Source organism: Bos grunniens, chromosome 29, assembly GCF_055505025.1.
Source record: "Bos grunniens cultivar Pamir isolate PY7600 chromosome 29, Bosgru_T2T1.0, whole genome shotgun sequence".
NCBI lineage: Eukaryota > Metazoa > Chordata > Mammalia > Artiodactyla > Bovidae > Bos > Bos grunniens.
The window spans coordinates 27,562,895-27,586,465 of record NC_141193.1 but is presented as its reverse complement, the minus strand read 5'-3'; the positions used below and the strand labels follow the sequence as shown (position 1 = coordinate 27,586,465).

The following is a 23,571-nucleotide window of genomic DNA, read 5'->3' as shown; positions in this document are numbered from 1 at the left end:
CTGGCTGGGTGATGAAAACATGTGCATATGCACTTCCATTTACCACAGCACTCTGCTTGACCTCCAAAATTGTATATAATTATCTTTTATTTTTAAGTTAATTATGTTCCCATTAAGGCCTGCAATTCTAAGTATCTTTCATTTTTTACCTGGCTATTGATTTTGAAAACTAATAAACATCTTTCACAAGTGTGATTATGTAGCTATTACTTAATATCATTGCTTCATGATTGATGCTTTTGAACTGTGGTGTTGGAGAAGACTCTTGAGAGTCCCTTGGACAGCAAGAAGATCAAACCAGTCCATTGTAAAGGAAATCAGTCCTGAATATTCATTGGAAGGACTGATGCTGACGTTGAAACTCCAATACTTTGGCTGCCTTATGCGAAGAACTGGCTCATTGGAAAAGACCCTGATGCTGGGAAAGATTGAAGGCAGGAGGAGAAGGGGATGACAGAGGATGAGATGGTTGTATGGCATCACAGACTCAATGGATATGAGTTTGAGTAAGCTCTGGGAGTTGGTGATGGCCAGGGAAACCAGGTGTGCTACAGTCCATGGGGTCACAAAGAGTCAGACATGACTAAGTGAATGAACTGAACTGATCATGATTTGTCAACAAGAAAATAATAGAACACTATATCACCAAAACTATGATTTAATAGAAAAACCTGTAATCACTTTTTAAAACCCAGATGCATATCAGAACTATCTTGAAATATTTTGAAGAATACAAAATGCCCAGGTATTGCTTTCTTTTCTCCAGAGCTCCAGATGTTTCTAATGAGCAGTCATGTTTTAAAACAATTGGACTACATAATGATCTTGTACTTTTATCTAGTTTGCTTCACTTTTTCTATTTCATATTCAATGCTCCCGTTTCATTTAATTTGCTTTCCAATTTCTCCATCTATTCTTTTGTTTTTCTGATGTTCTTTCTCAAGCTTTTATGAAGCATAGAAGAAAAGCTTTTGTATGCATAAATATAAACAATATATATAATACATATTTTAGAAAACTTATGAATTTTTGCCTAACTAAAAATGTATGACATTTTTACTCTATTTGTTTGACTTAGTATGAATAGAATGCTATATTTCTAACTAAAACATACATATGCAACAAGCAACAAAGGTTTGCTATATAGAACAGGGAACCACAGTCAATAACTTGTAATAACCTATACTCAAAAATAATATATGTGTATACTATAACTGAATCACTTTGCTGTACTCGAAACACTCTAAGCCAACTATACTTCAATAATAATATATATATATATATATATATATTTTAAAAGATCTGAATCAATATAAGCCTCTAAAGTAACATTAAGAAGTTTTTGGGCCAAGCAGACCAAACATCAGAACCTGTTCTAGGCTCCTGACTGCTTAGCTTTCATAATGCAATAGGCATTAAGAAGAATCAGATCTATGCATACTAATCTTGCTTTAAAATATGGCATCCATCCAGGTACTAGACTTTTTCAGTTCTACAAAAGGTAAATATGCCCTTTGTGTATATTCTAAGCTGAGATGGGTATGCCAAGTATAGCTGGTGCCACCTATAAAAGTACCAGTTGTGAAATACTTTAGATATTTTGGAAATAACTGCTCCCTTAAACAGATCATCACCGAAGAGAGAGCCTATAGATCACTGTGGCATCTTTCCATAATGTTGCCTGAAGGAAGTCTCCTGGTCCATTGAGAATTTTTCCTTAGGAAAGAAAGACAGTCTTATCTTGATTTTGCACCAGAAAGTCAATGTTCAGTAGCCTGTTTTAAAATAAAATCAACTGATATATATTTATATGTCTCTGCTAATCTCATGAGTCATTTTGGATGTGACAATTACGGATAAGAAACATCTATGTAACTCACCAAAGTGTAACCTCAAAATGCACTCAAAAGAATCAACACTTGTCTAAGTGTCAGATTCCCATCCCCTCTGAGATACAAGCTGGTTTAACGTGTATCCCTTAAGCCCCTAAGGATGCGGTTATGTCTACTGGACTGCAAACTTTAAAAGGTAAGCACTGATTTTGGTAAGTGATGGAAAGTGCTTTAAGAGCATCCAAGAGACTCTTTTTTGCCCAGGAAAAAATGCACTTGAAGGGAGAGGATATGAAAAGACTACATCAAGGTCTTCCTTATTAAGTCAAAATAACACAACCAGTATTTTGCACCTTGTACCACACAAGCTTCCCTTTTGTACCTGTCTTCTTAATGCACCCCTGCTCATTTCAAGACTGCGATACAGCTTCTGTGTCTTTCTGCCTTTCTTTATCAAGCTGATGAACATAACGCCTCTTGATAGCTTAAACTATACAATCAGTTCTATTTTCAAGCTGCAGTCTCATCTTTTATAGGAAGCATTATTGAAATTTTAAGCATAATAATACATTCGTGGGCCTAAAGACTCTTCCCTCTCTTTTAGAATTAAATCAGTATTATAGAGCATTCTTCCTGCTCCCCTTAAGGACTGTAATACATACATACAGATCTAAACTTAGTAACAGTTCTTGGTAAGAATTTTCACGACAGTGAGTTTACAAATAAGGCTGAAGTTATTTTAGTGCTGCTTAACACTGCAGTACTGATACCACAATACTCAGTATTGTGGTATTATCAGTCTACTTTTATTAGTGATCATATTAATGCATCCGAAATAGGTTAGCATTTCTGGAGATGGAACAGTGGAGGTGAGAGTCTTTGTCATGCTTTCTTCTCCAGCCCTCAGGAAGGAATGGCAGTGGAATGACTGTTTTCAGTTTCTGAGTTTCCATACCCAAGTAATAGCTTTTTTCCTTTATGAGAAGTGTCTATTTGGCAAGTGAGATGAAGACTGGATCATGTGTGCCCCTAAGACACGACCCAGCACAATGCAAGTCATCTCTTTTCTCAGGTCTCCTACACGCAGGCACAGTAAGATCTCCAGGACTGCCCACCTCTGCGCGTCAGGACTCTGCATCCTCTCTTCCAGCTCCTCCCCCTACAACTGACAGAGTGGGAGAGGGTGGCCCTGAAATGGGGCCTGACGATCCCAGACAGCCCAAGACACAGGCCACACTCTGATTCCCTAGCTGAGCTACATCTATTTTCTACTGATTTGAAACTGTAGGAAGGGAGAGGACAATGGCAACACTCTAAACCTCCAACATGTACTCAGAGTTAAAAAAAAAACAAAACTCCATTTTTATGGAACAAGTGATCTCAAGTTTATCTATAGTTGAAAGTTAAATAAGCAGCAAAGAAAAGGATTCCATGCTGTTTGGGACCACATAGTGGAATACTAATCTGAGTCTCCTGAACGGTTTCCATTGCTTATGTAAAGCCAGGACACAGTATGAAAAGGCAATGCCCCCTCCATAAGCACGTGCCACACGGGGATGGGCGGGTGGCTATGGAAATAGAAATTTCTCAGAACCTGAAGGGCAAATGCTTGGTAACCTGTCATGTTTCCCTTATTACCTTGGCTCTCCAGCATGTGACATGTCTTCCAGCTCTAAACATAGCCCACTTTAGAACTGCAGAGTAAATAAGTGAATGAGTCTAAAAAGAGGTCAAATTAAAAAAAAATTGTTGAAATAGATGGAAAAAAATAAATGAAAATATTAACAGATGCAAAAAAAAAAAATTAAAAAAAGAAGCAGCACCAGTCATACTTGGGCTGCTTAGTGTCTCAAAACAGGCTAAAGGATTTAATCATTTCTGGTATAATTATATTCAGTATCCACAGGACATTCAGTATTTATGGGGCATTCAGCATCTGTAGGAATGAAACATAAAATAGAATAAATGAATTTTCTATGTACAACAGACAATGTCTTTGAACTTAAGTAGCAGGTCCATTGATGATTTTCTAAAACATTGAAACAGATATTGCACAAGCACAGGCTTTAAAATTTTAATTTTCCTTTGATTTTCTCACTGGTGGTCTAGATTTAGTAGTAATTAATACATCAAGCTACAAGAGCAGAGTTGATTTGTGTCAGATGAACTGGCCAAGTCTCATTTTGCATCATTACCTAATTACTGAGCACCCAGAATGCACAAGTCTTGAGCTGGCCTAACAAGTATGAACAGGATTTCAACCAGAATAAGAGGACGAACAAATTCACTCCAGGGTAATAAATGATCCCAAGGAGAGGAGAGGAGCATGAGGTCATCTGGCTGTTCTGTTAGGAGTAAGGTTAGTTAACTCATAAGCATGACTGGTGAGGAAATAGGGGAAGATGATATTTTAAGAGATGAGACTTGGAATATTCAGAGGCAGCCAAGCTGTCACAGGGCCTCGAGAGCCTTGTTGATGAGTTTAGGCTTTACTTCAAATAACTCAGAAATATACTCACAACCCTTATCAATTTATCAATATGAATGTGTTTTTACAAATAGCCTTGGGTCTAAATGGGTCAAACCATCCCACAAAATCATTCAGTCTTGTCTCGCACCATTCTTGCCAGCATTTTGTCTGCACATCTGAAGGCAGACTTCTAGACTGAGATCTTCCTGAATTCCTCCTCATTCTGTTAACCACATTTCAAAACTCTGTCTAGAGTACTCTAAGTACTTTTGCCAAAGGCTTTCCTAGTCCCCTTGCTATTTTCCTTCAAAATCTTTGAATATCACTTCTCTGATTCACAGCCTAGCAGTTGACTAATTTTTATTATCTTCAGTGATATGTTATTAAAACAACTCTTTTATTCTCCCTCTCCTTCCCTCTCATGTTGCCTTCGAGTCTCTGAAAGCATCTTTGTGCATGTGAGATATGTCTATTATTTATTAATTCAGGACTTCATTTAGATCTTTAATATGAAGGGTCATACTAACCTTTCTGTCTATATCAAAACTTCACTGGCCTTCTGCTCCCAACTGTATCTTTCTTATACAATTGATCCAGCATCCCCTCAAACAGAAATTTCTAGAAGCAGCCCCTCTGCACATGCACCTCAATGCAAGTATGCTCATAATAAATGAGTTTGGAGTACCGTGACATTCTGAAGTGCCTTAAGAATTCACCTATGCTGCAGGAACTTCTACAGTGAAATGAATTTTACTGCAAAGATTTTCTTTGAAAGTCAGTCATCCATTAGCAATCAGACTCAACATTAAAGTCAGTTTGCACATCTACCTGTGGGAGCAATGATTTCCTCAAGCTTGGGGTAAGGCTCTAGAAGCTGTGTCCTAGGTCGGACTTTCACTTCCTTGTAAAATCTTCTAGACAAACAAGTGCATGTTCCAATAGGAAGGCATCTTCATGTGTTTATTCATCAAGAAGCTCTTGAGCCGTATAACATGCTTAGCTCTGTGCTAAATGCTGATTAAACAGAGATGCACAGCAATGACCTCCACATCAAGAGATGAGTCAACAGGCAACTGCAGCAGGAGATTATAAAGACTGCAGTAGTGTTTAAAGGGTTTCTTTGGAGCACAGAAGAGGGGTGCTCACCCAGACTGAGACCAAGGTGGGCTTCTTGGACTTAGAAGACTAGGAAAAACAAAACCACATTGCCACAAAATATAAAGTACTTAAAGAGCCCCTTGCATGGTTTGAAAATAAACACTGGGCAAAGGGTGGCTAATTAATCTACTTCTCCAGAAAACAGAGGACATTGTGGGGGCACCAGGAGTGTGACACCAGTCCCTGTTTCCTGCAGTGCTGGTGGGTTTTGAGCAAGGGCATCACATTAGCTTTGAAACTGACTCTAGAAAGACTATTCCCACCAAGGAGATGGTTGTGGCAGGTGAACAGATACTAAGAGGATGAGCCAATAAAATTCCCACTTAACCCAATGGCTCTGATTTTTCAGTTAAACAATTTTGAATTTTGCGAAGTGGCTCCCTGCCTATCTTTCATTTAATAAAGGTGAAACTAGAAACACAAACATTTTGCCACGTCTTAGACTGAGAGACTTCGCTTTCACTTTTCACTTTCATGCACTGGAGAAGGAAATGGCAACCCACTCCAGTGTTCTTGCCTGGAGAATCCCAGGGACGGGGGAGCCTGGTGGGCTGCCGTCTATGGGGTCGCACAGAGTCGGACACGACTGAAGTGACTTAGCAGTAGCAGTAGCAGAAATTCTTGGTGGATTCGGGGGTGGGGGAGGGAGGTGCTTCTTTTCCATTTATCTGATTTCCTAGGAGTTATTTCCCGTTGGCTTTTTGCCCCTCTTCTCTGCTGCTGCTGCTGCTAAGTCACTTAGCAACTTAGTGTCTGACTCTTAGTGACCCCATGGACTGCAGCCTATCAGGCTCCTCCATCCACGGGATTTTCCAGGCAAGAGTACTGGAGTGGGGGTGCCATTGCCTTCTCTGGCCCCTTCTTCTCATTCCCCCTCAATTGTTGATGAGAGAAGAGAGGAACTGGACATATGCAGCCTAGTCCTCACCTCACAGCAGCCCAGCTCCTGGACATCTGATCCTGGGTCCCAGGCACCATTTTGCTTCAGGTTCTATGACCCGCCTGGAAAGCTCACTAATGCTGATAGACAGGTGTTACTTCACAAGCATGGAACCAGCACAGCTGCACAGAACCCCCAATTCAGAAGGGGCTGAGAATTCATGTTCTGTCGTCACCATCTTCAAGTTCTTAATAATTCCATCTTTGAATATAAGTTTTCCAAGTGAAGTTCAGTGGGACAGAGGACCACACGTCAGGACTGCCCAACACAACTCCCACTTCTTCCTCCCTCTCCAGGATGGGTTCTCAGCTCTCTATTCCCCAGTCCCTTCGAGCAGGGACAACTGCCACCCTGTTTCTCCAGCAGGGTCCTGCACACAGACACAGGGAGGGTGGGGTTTAGATACGCAGGCTCTGGGTGTTTCCAGTGGAGCATGGTCAAGCCACCCCACCGCCCCCAGCAGGCAGCGTGCAGGCACAGTCCTCAGTGATCCAGGAACTCAGTGGGGAGCACAGTCCCCTGGGCTGCCCATCGGCTGTGGATTGGGGCAGCGGGCTTGAGGGAAGGGAAGACAGCTGGCTCAGCTTCCCTGCCCAACCAGGTCACAGCACCTTGGTCAGGGAACATGGGAGGCCTGCAGCCAGTGGGCCAGATTCATGTGCCAAGTGTATGTGTAGGGAGTGGGCCTGAAGTGCCTCTCAAGGTCTGTACTCACCCTAGGAGTATCGCCATGGCCAAAGGAGTGACATTAAATAGTAAATAAAAACATCATGATAGGTTGAGGAAGAGACCCCAGAAGAGAGGAAAAAGCTATATGGTTTTGTTCCTTTAAAGACCAGATTTTTCCTACTTTTTTTTTAACAAGGATCCCACACTCATCTTACCCCGAGTTGTGCAAATTACAAGCCAGTCCCTCCAGGAGATTTCTCTGACCTGCAGTCAGTGGAGTCCTAACACATAACATGTCTTCCACACAGCTCTGTATTTTGAGTAATTCTTTATAAGCCTCTTCCACATGAGACAGTACCATTTTGTAAATTGTTCAACTGGTTTGGAAGCATTTGGTCAAATCCCCTTCCCAAACTGAACAGCAGAATCTCTCTGAATCTTGTTTTATTTGCCTCTTGCTCCTTTCATGCTGCAAGCTACACTCCAGACACAGAATTCACACTCACTGTATGTTTATGAAACCAGTGTCAATATTATCAGTCATTAAGACAAGAATGCTTTCAAGCATCATCAGATCTTATCCAGCCCTAATGACAGACAAGAGAGAAGGCTTAGGCTATCAGCAATTTATCAACAGCTGCCTACTTAAATCTACCTTCAGTTCTAGGTTAATGCCGGAGGGTGGAAGCAGATAAATACTCTTCCACAGACAACCCCAACCTTTACGTCTGGTTATATAAATCTGATTTGCAACAGTTTGCAAGTATTTTTTCCATTTAACCTCAAATGCCAAAATATTCAACAGATGTTGCATAGCTTAAATTCTTTTGTCTGTTTATCAAGAATGTGAACTTTAAAATATGGATTGTAGAAAAAAGGGGGGAAGAGACAGTGCAATGAGAGTTTCTAGTTAGAGAGGAAGAGAGAGAAGGTGAGAGTGTGTGTGTTAAACGATCAACTGCCAGAGAGGAAGAGGGAGATGCAGGCGAGAGAGAAAGAAAAGAAAGACAAATGGAAAGAAAAAGAAAGAGGAAAGGAAGGTCAGGGGGAGGAAAGAAACTAAAAGCAGTCACAGTCACTAGGTTTAATCAGATTCAGCTATGACTTATTCAAGATTTACCCCTGAAAAAGGACAATGCCATCAACCTCCCAGGGTTATGGTGGGAATTAAATAAGATAACATGCGTGAACACACCCACAAGGTGTCTTGCACATACTTGATGATTGTTGTTGAAGCTGGGAGAGTATTTTTCCATCTCCATGAGAAAAACAAAACAAACCAAAACTCCTTACATGGGCATCAGTCACCAGGAAAGCCCATCTAAGAGAATTTTCACTAATTAGCGTTGTTCAAGAAACAGTTGCCTGTGTTTTGCTTGTTAATAGAAGTGTTAGCAGTATTCATTTCTACCCAGATGTAGCCAATTCCATGAACAATACCATGTCTAGGAAAGCTTTAAACATTAAGAAAAAAAAAAAAGAATTAAAGCTGTCTGATTCTCCTGGTCCAACTCCCTCTATAAATGACTCAGTTACAAGTGGAAAACTCAACGGTAAAATGTATGCCTTGAAACAGGCACATAGCTGGGTACCTCAGTCACAAGGCTGAGATTCAAGCCAACTCATGGACTGCCTTTTCCTTGTCCTTCATCATTGTACCAGCAATAATACTGTCTTCACTTTTATAGCACTTGATAGTTTAAAACAGTGATATATATTCCTTTAATAATTCTTTGCAATAACACTACTGGATAAATATTGAAGGTGATATTGACCCAATTGTAGTATGTAAAAACACAGACATGACAACCCACCAGTAAGGAAATCAGGTCTAAACCCCACCTCGCCAAGTCCTTTGGCAAATTTTTCATCTCCGCAGCAATGGCTCCCCACACAACACTGACGAAATGCAAGATTCTCCTGATTTTATTGAGGTTTACATGACTGACCATGAGAATTACATTAAGAAAATTATTAGCCCTAATTTATAATTTTGGGGGAAGATGTATTTTCAGAGTCTGTGGACACCAGGAATATTATTTGAACTCATATTTTTTGCAGTGAGGACTTTCAAATTCCACAAAAGCTGAAGCCACAACCAAGCACATACGGCAAGAGAGGGGCTGGCCAACAAACTCACTCCCCTGGTGCAACCACGATCATTTACGAGGTAAGATCGCTCTGAACAAAACGCATTAAGGTCAATTCCTCAGATTTACAGCATTAGATCTCACGCACCAGCAGGGGCTTGATATTCCATGGAATCATATTCATGTTTACGTTCCTTTTTCGTTTTGTTTTAGAAATATATTCAAGTCTTCTTTTAAAAACGGAGTGCTAGTTTCTTTATTTGACTCATGGAACTTTTTAAAAAACATACAAATATTACATATATAAATCCCCACTGGAGGAGACACAAACAACACTGAATTCATAGCAATAAGTGAATGTTCTTTTTCACCTGTCCCCACGGTTAATAAGGTGACATGCACGGTTGCCATGTCACTGCCTTTACATAAATATATGTATAGATATTTATAAATAATTAATTAGCCAAGTGATGATACTATATGTACTGTCCTATAACTTGGTTTTATTTCTTTTTTTTTTTTTCTTAAAAGTATGTCTTTTAGTTAGCTGTGTATACGCATGTGCACACATATGCTCAGAATTTCAAACCACTGTATTCTATTCCATGAACCAATACTCCAAATAAATTAAATCATTCCACCACTTCCAGACACTTGGGCTGTTTTTAGTTTTCAGTGAATACAAATAATGTAGCAAAAATATCCCTGTACATGCATTTTTTTTCTCCCTCAAAAGCATATGCTTGGAACATATTTCAAGAAGTAAAATCAATGGAATCAAGAGAATCTCTCTAAGACCCTTCAGATTTACTTTAAAAGTAGATTGATTTTGTCAACTTGCCATTAAAAACTTTCACCCATTTCCCTTTTAGTCATGCATGAGGCTGTTTACCCCAACCTCACTGAGACAGAATACAATCAATATAATAAGATTCACCTCTAATCTAATGCATGAATCTGGTGACTTAGTCACTGTATATTATTTCTCATCATCATTATGTCATCTCTGCCAAAGAATACTGCTAGAGTGGTGTGTGTCCTTGAGTAAGTTACTTAACCTTTCTGTGTCTCAATGTTGTGATGTCTAAAATGGGGAGAATAATAATACCAAAGGGTTATTTCCTGTTTTGTTTTTTTTTTTTTAATATAGATCTTGCCTCTTTTTCAGTGTGATGTCTGTTTCCTCTTGGGCTGATTGAGTCAGTGAATGATCGCTGACGCTTACAGTGTGCCGGGTACCATTCTAGTTGATGGGTAAAGAGCAGGGAGACATGACCAAGCGGTCACTCTCACAGAGCTTATGAGGGGACAGATAATACAGAAATATAAACACATCGATGTATAATGTTCTGAGAGGCTGGGTTAATTAAGACAAATAAAGGAGGGTATGTGACTGAGAAGTCCTAGAGGTCTATTTCCGATAGAATGATCAGATTGAGTCTCTGAGGATGGCAAAGACTTGAGTAGAGACCTGAAGGAGATGAGCATGGAGGTGGGGTGGGGAAGCCCAAGCACACAGCCTCAGATAGGAATGTGACTGGCATGTGCAGGAATAGAGAGGAATAAGGCGCTGGCACAGAGAGAGTTCGGGGAGAGGAGAGAGAAAAGCTGAGTGGAGTCAGAGACCAGACTCTGACTGCTCCCATTAGACAGTAGAGTAAGGGGAATTTATCCTGAATGCAGACAAAAGCCAGAGCACTGGCCTCTGAATTGTTCCAAACACAGAAAGGGGCTGAAACTTTTAGCATCATATCCCAGCAGATACCTAGAGAGTGGCCATGAGTGGGGTCCTCTTGGTGTCTGAGTAGGGCTCTCAGAGAACAGACGTCCACCTCAGCCACCAGCGCATCCATCACAAACACAAACCATCAGACAAAGCTGGAGACAGCCACCAGGATGTGGGACCATGCTCGACCCACAAGCACATCGTCTTCCTTCTAGCCCAAAGTCAGACTCAGAGCATTTGTATTCTTCTCTGATGCACAGCGCCCTTGCCTGCTGACCCCACCAGAGACAGGAAACCCTGTCCGGGTCAATCACCAGAAGGACAGAAAGGACCTGTGACAGGAGCACCAATAACTCAGGCAGGGAGGCAGCTCACGGGCAGCCTCACCCCCGCAGCAACCAGCCTACCTCTGCAGATGGTCCCGTTGCCCACGTAGCCTGGTTTGCAGGTGCAGCTGTGCCCCTGGACAGTGTTGGTACAGATGGCATTCTCATCGCAATTGTGTTGCCCGCTGCCGCAGTCGTCGTGCTCTGTTTGCAGGGTAGGAAAGAGAGACACCTTTTCAGAAGCTGGAATCTCTGACATTGGAAAAGGTAGCTGGAACTCACCAGGTAAGAATGAAAGTGACTACCATGTATTGGGACCTTGAAATCTCAACAGCTCTAGATGATGTATGTTATTATCTTCACTTTGAATGGAAACAGACTGAGTGTCAGAGAAGTCAAGAGATTTTTCCAAGTCACAATGATTCCTAACTGCTGCTCTAAGGTCACTGCTTCTTTCATGGCTGCAAAGGTTTCTGCAGAGGCTCCAAAGCTGGGTTCTCAAGGGGTTGGGGGGAGAGGTGTTCAATTCTGCATCTTTTCTTCCTCCTAGAAACATTTGACAATGTCTGAGGATATGTTTGGTTGTTGTGCTTTGAGAAAGGTGATGCTATTGGCATTAGTGGATGGAGGGCAGGGATGCTGCCAAGCGTTCAACAATGCACAGACAGCACGCCACAACAAAGAATTCAACCAGTCTGATATGTCACCAGTCCCAAGGCTGGGAAACCTTCCTGTAAGGTTGAGGAAAAGAAAAGGGAAAGAAACCCATAGGAGAGAGCCCATGGCTTCTTTAGAACATGTTGGTTGGAAACCTTGGAAGCTTCCTGGGTAAAATCTGAAACTGGCCTTCATACAAAGAGAGTAAGGAGAGACCAAAGAAAGAGGCAGACACTCCAGACTGTGAGACACAGATTTAATAAGCAAGGGGACTTACATATGAGGCTGGTTCTGGGTGGGTGCAAGACCAGTAGATTTCTGCACTCACCCACCAGATCTTAAAAGTGTATATAGAGGCCTTAATGGGGTTCAATCACATATTACATCCTGATGGTCTCAACAATATCTTGCTCTTTCAGGGCTGTGTCCTTGAAACAGCTCTGACTGTGGGAACAGTGGCCAGAATATATATTACAAGGACAGGGATTGCATGTGGAGGCTCTGACTGCCAGGGTTCAACTGGTGGTCCAACCACCTGTCTCATCCTCTCAATACCCTTCTCCAAAAGAACAAGGAGGGTAAAACTAAAGAGGAAGGCCCAGCAAATACAGCCTAGCAGAGGAGCATTAACCATTTTCACAGGGTTCAGAATTTAACCACTGTGCTGATGCCTGATATATAGTAATATGGTTGTGTGTATGTGTGTTAGTTTCTTAGTTGTATCCGACTCTTTGCAACCCCATAGACCACAGCCCACCAGGCCCCTCTGTCCGTGGGATTCTCAGGCAAGAACACTGGAGTGCGTTGCCATTTCTTTCCCCAAAAGAAACTGTAGAAAGAAAGAAAGGGAAGTCACCCAGTTGTGTCCGACTCTTTGAAACCCCATGGACTGTAGCCTACAAGGCTCCTCCGTCCATGGAATTTTCCAGGCAAGAGTACTGGAGTGGGTTGCCATTTCCTTCTCCAGTAATATAGTTACATATATTCAAACAGTCATGGCCTCCTAAATTCACAAGACACAGGGGAAAGTATATCTAACACTATGAAAGAGTGAAAGATTCCCAGTTTGAAATCAAGATTTCACAGATAACTACACTCTCGACCCTCATCACTGCCAAGTTTTTATATTCACCTAAATGACTCCTCTATAAATAAATAATATGATAAATTTTATTCCCTTTACTCCCTTTAACACCTGCTACTAGGACTTAGAAATTTTAAGGAGAAAAATCAAGTAGGGTTATTGAAGTCATAAAAGACTATAAAACAATAGTTCAAATCCCAAGCTAGAAACCTCAAAGAAAACAACACTAACTGAACAAAACTAAACACTCAATATAGTTTGTTAAGCAAACTATTAGATCAATATAGCCATCAAGTGAAAAAACACCTATCTTCATTAATTTTTTATTTTAAATTTCCTAACAGGGACTAGGTTAGAGAGTCCTAGAGAAAAGTTAAATTCTGCAAAGTAGAGCTGTTTCAGTCACCCCACAAGCAATAAGGTCAAGTCGATACTTACCCATGGCTCTTAACACCTTGCATTTTTCCAAAGAAAATTTGTCTTAAGGCCGGAAGACCAACTCAAACTGTCAGAGGATGTGCACAGGTTAGCAAGTAGTGTGAGGGGAGGACATTTATGAAGACACACTTCTAGTCAGCGCTCAAATCATCTTCAGGTTGTTCCAGAAATAGTAGAGCCCTGTGAATCTCCGACCACATTTACAGACCGAGCAAGCACCTCATATGTACAGGTGCAATACCAAAAGATGCTAGGAACTCAAAAAAGTCTAAGAATAAAGGATCAGACTCCAAGAGTTTTCAATATACTTATTTAAATCCACTTAATAAATAATTATTAGAGTCTGTATTGGGAATACAAATGAGTAGATATGGTCCCTGCTCACATGAACATTTTAATAAATAGGTCACCAGACAGCAATATGTCACTAACCAGAACACAAGGGAGAAGCACTGAGTTATAAGTGGGTGACCTTATATTTTATCATATAAACAGAACATATTTTAGAGTGAAAGGGGACTTTGCTAACAACTACTCTGGAATAACTCAGAATTTCCTAGGCAAACGAGCATGTGTGCTCATGTTTGCTAAGAGAAACAATGGTAAATCGAAAAGAAGTTCACTGGATGGAAATCCCTTGCATTCCTATACACTAATAATGAGAAAACAGAAAGAGAAATTAAGGAAACAATTCCATTCACCATTGCAACAAAAAGAATAAAATACTTAGGAATATATCTACCTAAAGAAACTAAAGACCTATATATAGAAAACTATAAAACACTGGTGAAAGAAATCAAAGTGGACACTAATAGATGGAGAAATATACCATGTTCATGGATTGGAAGAATCAATATAGTGAAAATGAGTATACTACCCAAAGCAATTTATAGATTCAATGCAATCCCTATCAAGCTACCAACAGTATTCTTCACAGAGCTAGAACAAATAATTTTACAATTTGTATGGAAATACAAAAAAACTCGAATAGCCAAAGCGATCTTGAGAAAGAAAAATGGAACTGGAGGAATCAACCTACCTGACTTCAGGCTCTACTACAAAGCCCACAGTTATCAAGACAGTATGGTACTGGCACAAAGACAGAAATATAGATCAATGGAACAAAATAGAAAGCCCAGAGTTAAATCCACGCACATATGGACACCTTATCTTTGACAAAGGAGGCAAGAATATACAATGGATTAAAAACAATCTCTTTAACAAGTGGTGCTGGGAAATCTGGTCAACCACCTGTAAAAGAATGAAACTAGAACACTTTCTAACACCGTATACAAAAATAAACTCAAAATGGATTAAAGATCTCAACGTAAGACCAGAAACTATAAAACTCCTAGAGGAGAACATAGGCAAAACACTCTCTGACATACATCACAGCAGGATCCTCTATGACCCACCTCCCAGAATATTGGAAATAAAAGCAAAAATAAACAAATGGGACCTAATTAAACTTAAAAGCTTCTGCACATCAAAGGAAACTATTAGCAAGGTGAAAAGACAGCCTTCAGAATGGGAGAAAATAATAGCAAATTAAGTAACCGACAAACAACTAATCTCAAAAATATACAAGCAACTCCTACAGCTCAACTCCAGAAAAATAAATGACCCAATCAAAAAATGGGCCAAAGATCTAAATAGACATTTCTCCAAAGAAGACATACAGATGGCTAACAAACACATGAAAAGATGCTCAACATCACTCATTATCAGAGAAATGCAAATCAAAACCACTATGAGATACCATTTCACACCAGTCAGAATAGCTGCGATCCAAAAGTCTACAAATAATAAATGCTGGAGAGGATGTGGAGAAAAGGGAACCCTCTTACACTGTTGGTGGGAATGCAAACTAGTATAGCCACTATGGAGAACAGTGTGGAGATTCCTTAAAAAACTGGAAATAGAACTGCCTTATGATCCAGCAATCCCACTGCTGGGCATACACATTGAGGAAACCAGAAGGGAAAGAGACACGTGTACCCCAATGTTCATCGCAGCACTGTTTATAATAGCCAGGACATGGAAGCAACCTAGATGTCCATCTGCAGATGAATGGATAAGAAAGCGGTGGTACATATACACAATGGAGTATTACTCAGCCATTAAAAAGAATACATTTGAATCAGTTCTAATGAGGTGGATGAAACTGGAGCCTATTATACAGAGTGAAGTAAGCCAGAAGGAAAAACACCAATACAGTATACTAACGCATATATATGGAATTTAGAAAGATGGTAACGATAACCCTGTATATGAGACAGCAAAAGAGACACTGATGTATAGAACAGGCTTATGGACTCTGTGGGAGAGGGAGAGGGTGGGAAGATTTGGGAGAATGGCATTGAAACATGTGAAATGTCATGTATGAAACGAGATGCCAGTCCAGGTTCAATGCACGATGCTGGATACTTGGGGCTGGTGCACTGGGACGACCCAGAGGGATGGTATGGGGAGGGAGGAGGGAGGAGGGTTCAGGATGGGGAACACATGAGAAATAAAGGAATAAAAAAAAAAAAAAAAAAGAAATGCCTTCTAATAGGCAAAAAAATCTTCTTGAAAGACATAGTATTTGAACTAGCCTTTTAAAAACAGTCATGGTTTTCTCAGCCAGAAATGCTCAAGAAGGGCACTCCAGGTAAAACAACAGTGTGGAGAAATGTAGGATTTTATGCAACATTCCATAAGTCTGGTCCATTATTGTTTTTCCAGTCTCCAACCACCCCACTCCCATCATCAGCTTAATAAAGGCATACTTAACAAATAGAACTGAAAGATACCGAAAATGTACAATGTAACAATTTGATGTACAGTCGGAAAGGATTACCCCATTGGGTTAATTAACACACCTATCCTGTTATCACTGAGGAAGGCTTTCTTACCTCTGCTTGCTATTCCTGGGAACTCTGCATTCAAATGGGCATATCTGTCCCTTTCTCCTTTGCTTTTCACTGCTCTTCTCTTCACAGCTATTTGCAAGCCCTCCTGAGACAATCATTTTGCTTTTTTGCATTTCTTTTTCTTAGGGATGGTCTTGATCCCTATCTCCTGTACAATGTCACGAACCATTCTTTGGCAATGTCAAAGAATGCACAAACTACCGCACAAATGCACTCATCTCACACACTAGTAAAGTAACACTGAAAATTCTCCAAGCCAGGCTTCAATAATACGTGAACCATGAACTTCCAGATGTTCAAGATGGTTTTAGAAAAGGCAGAGGAACCAGAGATCAAATTGCCAACATCTGCCTGATCAGCAAAAAAAACAAGACAGTTCCAGAAAAAACATCTATTTCTGCTTTATTGACGATGCCAGAGCTTTTGACTCTGTGGATCACAACAAACTGGAAAATTCTTAAAGAGATGGGAATGCCAGACCACTTGACCTGCCTCTTGAGAAATCTGTAAGCAGGTCAGGAAGCAACAGAACTGGACATGAAACAAAAGACTGGTTCCAAAGGAAAAGGAGTACATCAAGGTCGTATATTGTCACCCTGCTTATTTAACTTATATGCAGAGTACATCATGAGAAATGCTGGACTGGAAGAAGCACAAGCTGGAATCAAGATTGCCGGGAGAAATATCAATAACCTCAGATATGCAGATGACACTACCCTTATGGCAGAAAGTGAAGAAGAACTAAAGAGCCTCTTGACGAAAGTGAAAGAGGAGAGTGAAAAAGTTGGCTTATTAAAAAGCAGAGACATTACTTTGCCCACAAAGGTCTGTCTAGTCAAAGCTGTTTTTTCCAGTAGTCATGTATGGATGTGAGAGTTGGACTCACATAAAGGAAGCTGAGCATCGAAGAATTAATGCTTTTGAACTGTGGTGTTGGAGAAGACTCTTGAGAGTCCCTTGGACTGCAAGGAGATCCAACCAGTCCATTCTGAAGGAGATCAGCCCTGGGATTTCTTTGGAAGGAATGATGCTGAAGCTGAAACTCCAATACTTTGGTTACCTAATGCAAAGAGCTGACTCATTTGACAAGATCCTGATGCTGGGAAAGATTGAAGGCAGGAGAGGACAAGGAGATGACAGAAGATGAGATGGTTGGATGCCATCACTGACTCAATGAACATGAGTTTGAGTAAACTTCAGGAGTTGGTGATAGGAAAGCCTATCGAGCTGCAGACCATGGGGTCGAAAAGAATCAGACACTACTGAGCAACTGAACTGAACTGATCCTGTTATCTCCCACTATTCTTGATGCAAAGCCCCTTCTGTGATGAGGTAGCCTTATCACTATCTCACAAGTGTATAAGTTAATTACTACCTCTCTAGCTTGTCATGAGTTTCCTGGACTCAGAGTACTCTCACAACGAAGTGAAAAATCTATGCCCTTGCCTGCCTTCAAATACCATTTCATATGAACACTCTTGCCGTGCAGGCTTCCATATGCTCTTGACACCATATGAATTTAACCCATCTTGGAGCTTTTAATAAATTTAATATCTTTCATCACTTTGGAGGCAATGATATCACAATATATGCTGATGAGATTTGCAAGCTTTATCATGAATGCCTTACAAACTAGTTAACTTTGAGGAGACAAACTGTAGCAAATCTTCTGTAACCCAGACTTTACCTCCCTCTACTTCACATGTGCTGTGCTAAGTCACTTCAGTCGTGTCAAACTCTCTGCAACCTCATGGACTGTAGCCTTCCAGGCTCCTCTGTCCATGGGATTCTCTAAGCAAAAATACTGGAGTGGGTTGCCATGCCCTCCTCCAGGGGATCTTCCCAACCCAGGGGTCAAACCCAGGTTTCTCTTGTCTCCTGCACTGGCTCTTTACCACTAGCTCCACCTGGGAAGCCCTACTTCACATTAAAAATAGTGAACCCAGAGTGCCCAGCCCTGAGCTAAATGGTGGCGGTAGTGGTTTACTTACTAATTGTGTCTGACTTCTGTGACTCCATGGACTGCAGCCCACCAGTTTCTCTGTCCAGGGGATTTCCCAAGAATACTGGAGTGGGTTGCCATTTGCTTCTCCAACTGAGCTAAAATGATCATATATGTATCATTTAATTCTCCCAACAACCACATGAAATATGTTCATTTTTACAATGTAGGAATGAAGACATTATTAAATTTAAAGACTGCATTATTAAATACTCTAACATCACAAAACTGCTAAGTGGAGGAGTTTGGACTTATGACTCTAGACACTGGGGAAGTGATCCTATGATGCCAAGAATATCCTGTACTGGCCCCAAATACCCACTGAAAATCCAATCTATCCTCAAAGGACAAGGGTTTCAAAAAACTCCCCCCCTTATTTTCTTTAGTCACACCTAAGTTTTCAAAGCAATCAGCACCTTCAACACTATGTTTGACAGAGATGGTGACAGAAGAAATGGTCTCCTCCTAAAAATCTCAAATCCCCTTCCAGCTGCTGGACATGCTGTAAACAGTGTGAGACAAGCATTTGTGACAGGTGGCAGGACATAGAGGCAAGAGGCTTTAGAAGCACACAGCCTGGGTTAGATGATCCTGGATATGCCACTTACTAGCCATAGGCATTTGAGTGACTCAAACAGCCAGTGTCTTCTAGTTTCTATATGTAAAATGTGAATAGGATACAACCCATCTCCTAGGGTTGTGATGAGGACTCAGTTAATATAGATATGATATTTATTATAGCATTGTAACTAGTAAACTATTTTATTATCATTGTTACTACTACTACTAGTATTGCTCCTATTTTTCCCACTGTAATTAGTTACTTGTGAGCAGACTTCATTGTTGAATGGTAGTTAAGCTGGTTAAGAAAACTCTTTTTCTTTAAGGGCTTGAAGTTCAGGCAGGAAAGCTATGAACAGATAGAATTCTAAATACACTTAAATTAGAATACCTCTTTGAAGATATTGGGCTTCCCTCATAGCTCAGTTGGTAAAGAATCTACATGCAATCCAGGAGACTCTGGTTCAATTCCTGGGTTGGGAAGATCTGCTGGAGAAGGGATAGGCTACCCACTCCAGTATTCTTGGGCTTCCCTGATGGCTCAGTTGGTAAAGAATCTGCCTGCAATGTGGGAGACCTGAGTTCGATCCCTAGGTTGGGAAGATCCCCTGGAGAAGGGAATGGCTACCCACTCCAGTATTCTGGCCTAGAGAATTCCATGGACTGTATAGTCCATGGGGTCACAAAGATATTAAACAAAGAAACATTTGCTTAGCTTCAGTGATAGTTACCAAGAAACAAGACTATAGATTGGGAAGGTGAAGGATTTATGTTTAGGATTGTTGACATACAGACCAGCTTGTTTATAGTAAATTTGGAGTATCAAACCACTCGGGACAAAGAAATAATGATTTTGTCAAACTCTCCATACTGATGATAATTATTGCTATGTTGGCTAATATTTAACTTAATTTAATTAATATTTAATTAATTAGTTGGCTAATACTTAATGAGTACTCATTAAACATTGTCATTATCACATGGATCCTTTCTCCTTTCTTCTCTTTTTCATGGGATGGCTCAGAAGGACTCCCATCCACTTCTGTAACATTGTAATCAACAGCCATTTTCAACTAACACACTTTTTCTTAGTGAATTAAGCAGGATCCAAACAAGCTACTGAAACAGTCACTACAGCTGTGACTGCAAATGTCTTACATTTGGGATCTGACTGGCTACAGCTTCACTTTGTTCAAAGTAATCTGGTTTACATTTTGAAAAAAAAAGTTATAGTGACCTCGCTGGGATATGCTGAACAGGTCTTATAAGTCATATTTCACAGATGAAATTGGACTTTGGAGCATCTATACATATATAGATAGTAAGTTGTATGTCAAAGACTCGAACCCCAATATCCTTGTTCTTTCTCCTTCATTCTTTCCAAACCCCAGAGTATTATGAAGCTATTCAAATATCTACAATGTTGGTCACAATGTAGATAATTTCTTTTACCTTAAAAAAAAGAAAAAAATATAGGCATACAGGAAGCTGCAAACGTAGTACAAAGAGCCCCTTATCTCCTTCACCCAGTTTCTCTCCATCAGTTCAGTTCAGTTCAGTCGCTCTGTCATGTCCAACTCTTCGCGACCCCATGAATTGCAGCACGCCAGGCCTCCCTGCCCATCACCAACTCCCGGAGTTCACTCAGACTCACATCCATCGAGTTGGTGATGCCATCCAGTCATCTCATCCTCTGTCGTCCCCTTCTCCTCCTGCCCCCAATCCCTCCCAGCATCAGAGTCTTTTCCAATCAGTCAACTCTTCACATGAGGTGGCCAAAGTACTGGAGTTTCAGCTTTAGCATCATTCCTTCCAAACAACACCCAGGGCTGATCTCCTTTAGAATGGACTGGTTGGATCTCCTTGCAGTCCAAGGGACTCTCAAGAGTCTTCTCCAACACCACAGTTCAAAAGCATCAATTCTTCGGCGCTCAGCTTTCTTCACAGTCCAACTCTCACATCCATACATGACCACTGGAAAAACCAAAGCCTTGACTAAACGGACCTTTGTTGGCAAAGTAATGTCTCTGCTTTTGAATATGCTATCTAGGTTGGTCATAACTTTCCTTCCAAGGAGTCTTTTAATTTCATGGCTGGAGTCACCATCTGCAGTGATTTTGGAGCCCAAAAAAATAAAGTCTGACACTGTTTCCACTGTTTCCCCATCTATTTGCCATGAAGTGATGGGACCATTTCTCTCCAGAGTGCCGTCTTATATAGCAGTAGCATCATATCTAAACCAGAAAACTGACATTCATGTATCACTGTTAAGTAGTCTACAGAACTATTCAGTTCCTACCATGTTTTCCAACTGCATTCACGTTGTGTTTATGTATATGTGGGTGCATTTCTAAGCAATATTAACTTGGTATAAATTTGTGTAACCACAACCACCACAGTCATGCTATGCCTTTGTACCTATCCACCCTACACCTCATCACCCCCAATTCCTGGCCCCTATCAACCACTAATCTGGTTCTCCATAGTTGTCATTTTTAAAATGTGATACAGTGGCATTACCCAGTTAATTAAACTTTGAGACTGACTTTTTAAAAAGTAGATTTAATGCCCTTGAGTTGCATTCAGACTGTTGTAGCTTCAATAGCTCATCCCTTCTTACTGCTGTATAGTATTCCACTGGAGCAATGTATCAGTCTGTTCAACCATTCACATGCTGAAGGGACTTGGATTGTTTCCTGTGCTTCGCAGCTCTAAAAAAAGGTGCTGCAAACATCTGTGCACAGGCTTTTATGTGGCTATATTTTCATTACTCTGAGATAAATATCCAAGAGTTTGATTATAGGGGCATCTGGTAAGTGCACGTTTTGTTTTGTAAGAAACTACCAAATGAACTTCCAGAATGGCTGTACTATTTTACATTCCCACTCTCAATGCATGAGTGATCATTTCTCTACATCATTGTTAGCACTTGGAACTGTCATTTTTACGATTTTAGTCATTCATATTGTGTGTGTTATGATACCACATTAAGAGCTTAATTTGTCATTTTGCTAATAGTCAATGATGATAGCATCTTTCCACATGTTCCTTTGCCATCTATATCTTTGGTGAAATGTCTTTTTGCTGATTTTACAACTGGATCTTTTTTTCTTTTCTGTTGTTTTGAGAATTCTTCATATACTCCAGATATAAAGCCTTCATTGGATATGTGATTTGCAGATATTTTCACAGTCTCTAGCTTGTATTTTCATTCTGGTTGCAGCCTTTCGCAATGCAAAATGTTTTACTTTTGATGAAATTCAGCTTACCTATTTTTCACTTTATTAATAGTGCATCAGATATCACATATAAGAACTCTTTCTCTAGCCGTAGATCTCAAAGATTTCCTCCCATTTTTTTCTTAACAGTTTTGTACTTCTACCTCTTAGATTATAAGTTCATGACCTATTTGGAATTTATTTTTGCATATGGTAAGAAGTTTAGGTTTTGGCCTATGCATGTCATTTGTTGAAAAGGCTACTTTTCCTTCATTGAATTGCAAAAGCTTTTGTCAAAAACCAATTGTTTGTATTTTTATTCTTGTCTTTCCTGATTCTCTATTCTGTTTCACTGATTTGTGTGTGTATTCCACTGCCAATTCCACACTGCCATGAGTACTGTGAGTATAGAAAGCCTGCATATCATACAACAGTCAGTTCAGTTCAGTTCAGTTCAGTTGCTCAGTCGTGTCCGAATCTTTGTGAGCCCATGAATCGCAGCACCCCAGGCCTCCCTGTCCATCACCAACTCCCGGAGTTCACTCAGACTCACGTCCATCGAGTCAGTGATGCCATCCAGCCATCTCGTCCTCTGTCGTCCCCTTCTCCTCCTGCCCCCAATCCCTCCCAGCATCAGAGTCTTTTCCAGCGAGTCAACTCTTCTATGAGGTGGCCAAAGTATTGGAGTTTCCGCTTTAGCATTATTCCTTCCAAAGAACACCCAGGACTGATCTCCTTTAGAATGGACTGGTTGGATCTCCTTGCAGTCCAAGGGACTCTCAAGAGTCTTCTCCAACACCACAGTTCAAAAGCATCAATTCTTTGGTGCTCAGCCTTCTTCACAGTCCAACTCTCACATCCATACCTGACCACTGGAAAAACCATGGCCTTGACTAGATGGAACTTTGTTGGCAAAGTAATGTCTCTGCTTTTGAATATGCTATCTAGGTTGGTCATAACTTTTCTTCCAAGTAATTCCCTTCATTTTGCCCTTTCCATTTTGTTTTAGTCATCTTAGTTCCTCTCCCTTTCTTCATAAATTTTAGATACTGTTTGCCCATTTCTAGAGAAAATCTTGTTGGGATTTTCACAGGGATTTTATTAAATGTGTCAGTTTGTGGAGTATTGACATCTTTACTATATTGAACCTTCTAACCTGTAAACACAGTATGTTTCCCCATTTACCTACACTTTTATTTCTTCCATTGGAGTGTTGCAATTTTCAGCACACAGACCCTGTACATGTTTCATTAGATTTATAACTAGGAATTCCACTTTATTTCAGAGTGACTGAATATGATGTTACTTTTTAAATTTTAATTTCTATGTATCACTTGATAGTATAAAGGAATAAAATCAATTTTGTGTGTTAATCTTGTACAGCTTGTGACTCTGCTGAACTCACTTATTAGTTGTACGATTTTCCTGTAGATTCCTCAGAATTGACTCCATAGGCAAGCATGTCATCTGTAATTAGGATTAGCT

General features: G+C 40.4%; 1 protein-coding gene across 24 annotated transcripts in view; it reads right to left on the bottom strand.

The window, feature by feature from the left end:
* Positions 1-23,571, bottom strand: part of NELL1 (neural EGFL like 1) — a 1,048,536-nt gene that overhangs the window by 386,964 nt on the left and 638,001 nt on the right. For 17 of the 24 annotated variants that reach the window (XR_015158062.1, XM_086385555.1, XM_086385554.1 and 14 more), the window contains one exon: positions 11,293-11,415. The exons of 2 other annotated variants lie outside the window; for them this stretch is intronic. Coding sequence is in view for 20 of the 22 variants with exons in the window: in XM_086385555.1 (XP_086241681.1) it covers positions 11,293-11,415 (123 nt within the window). In the remaining 2 variants the exon portion in view is untranslated. Of the gene's footprint in view, positions 1-2,622; positions 3,552-3,679; positions 3,769-10,285; positions 11,218-11,292; positions 11,416-23,571 lie in introns of those variants that run through there. 5 more of the 24 variants (XR_015158061.1, XM_086385566.1, XM_086385569.1 and 2 more) reach the window with 4 other exon arrangements.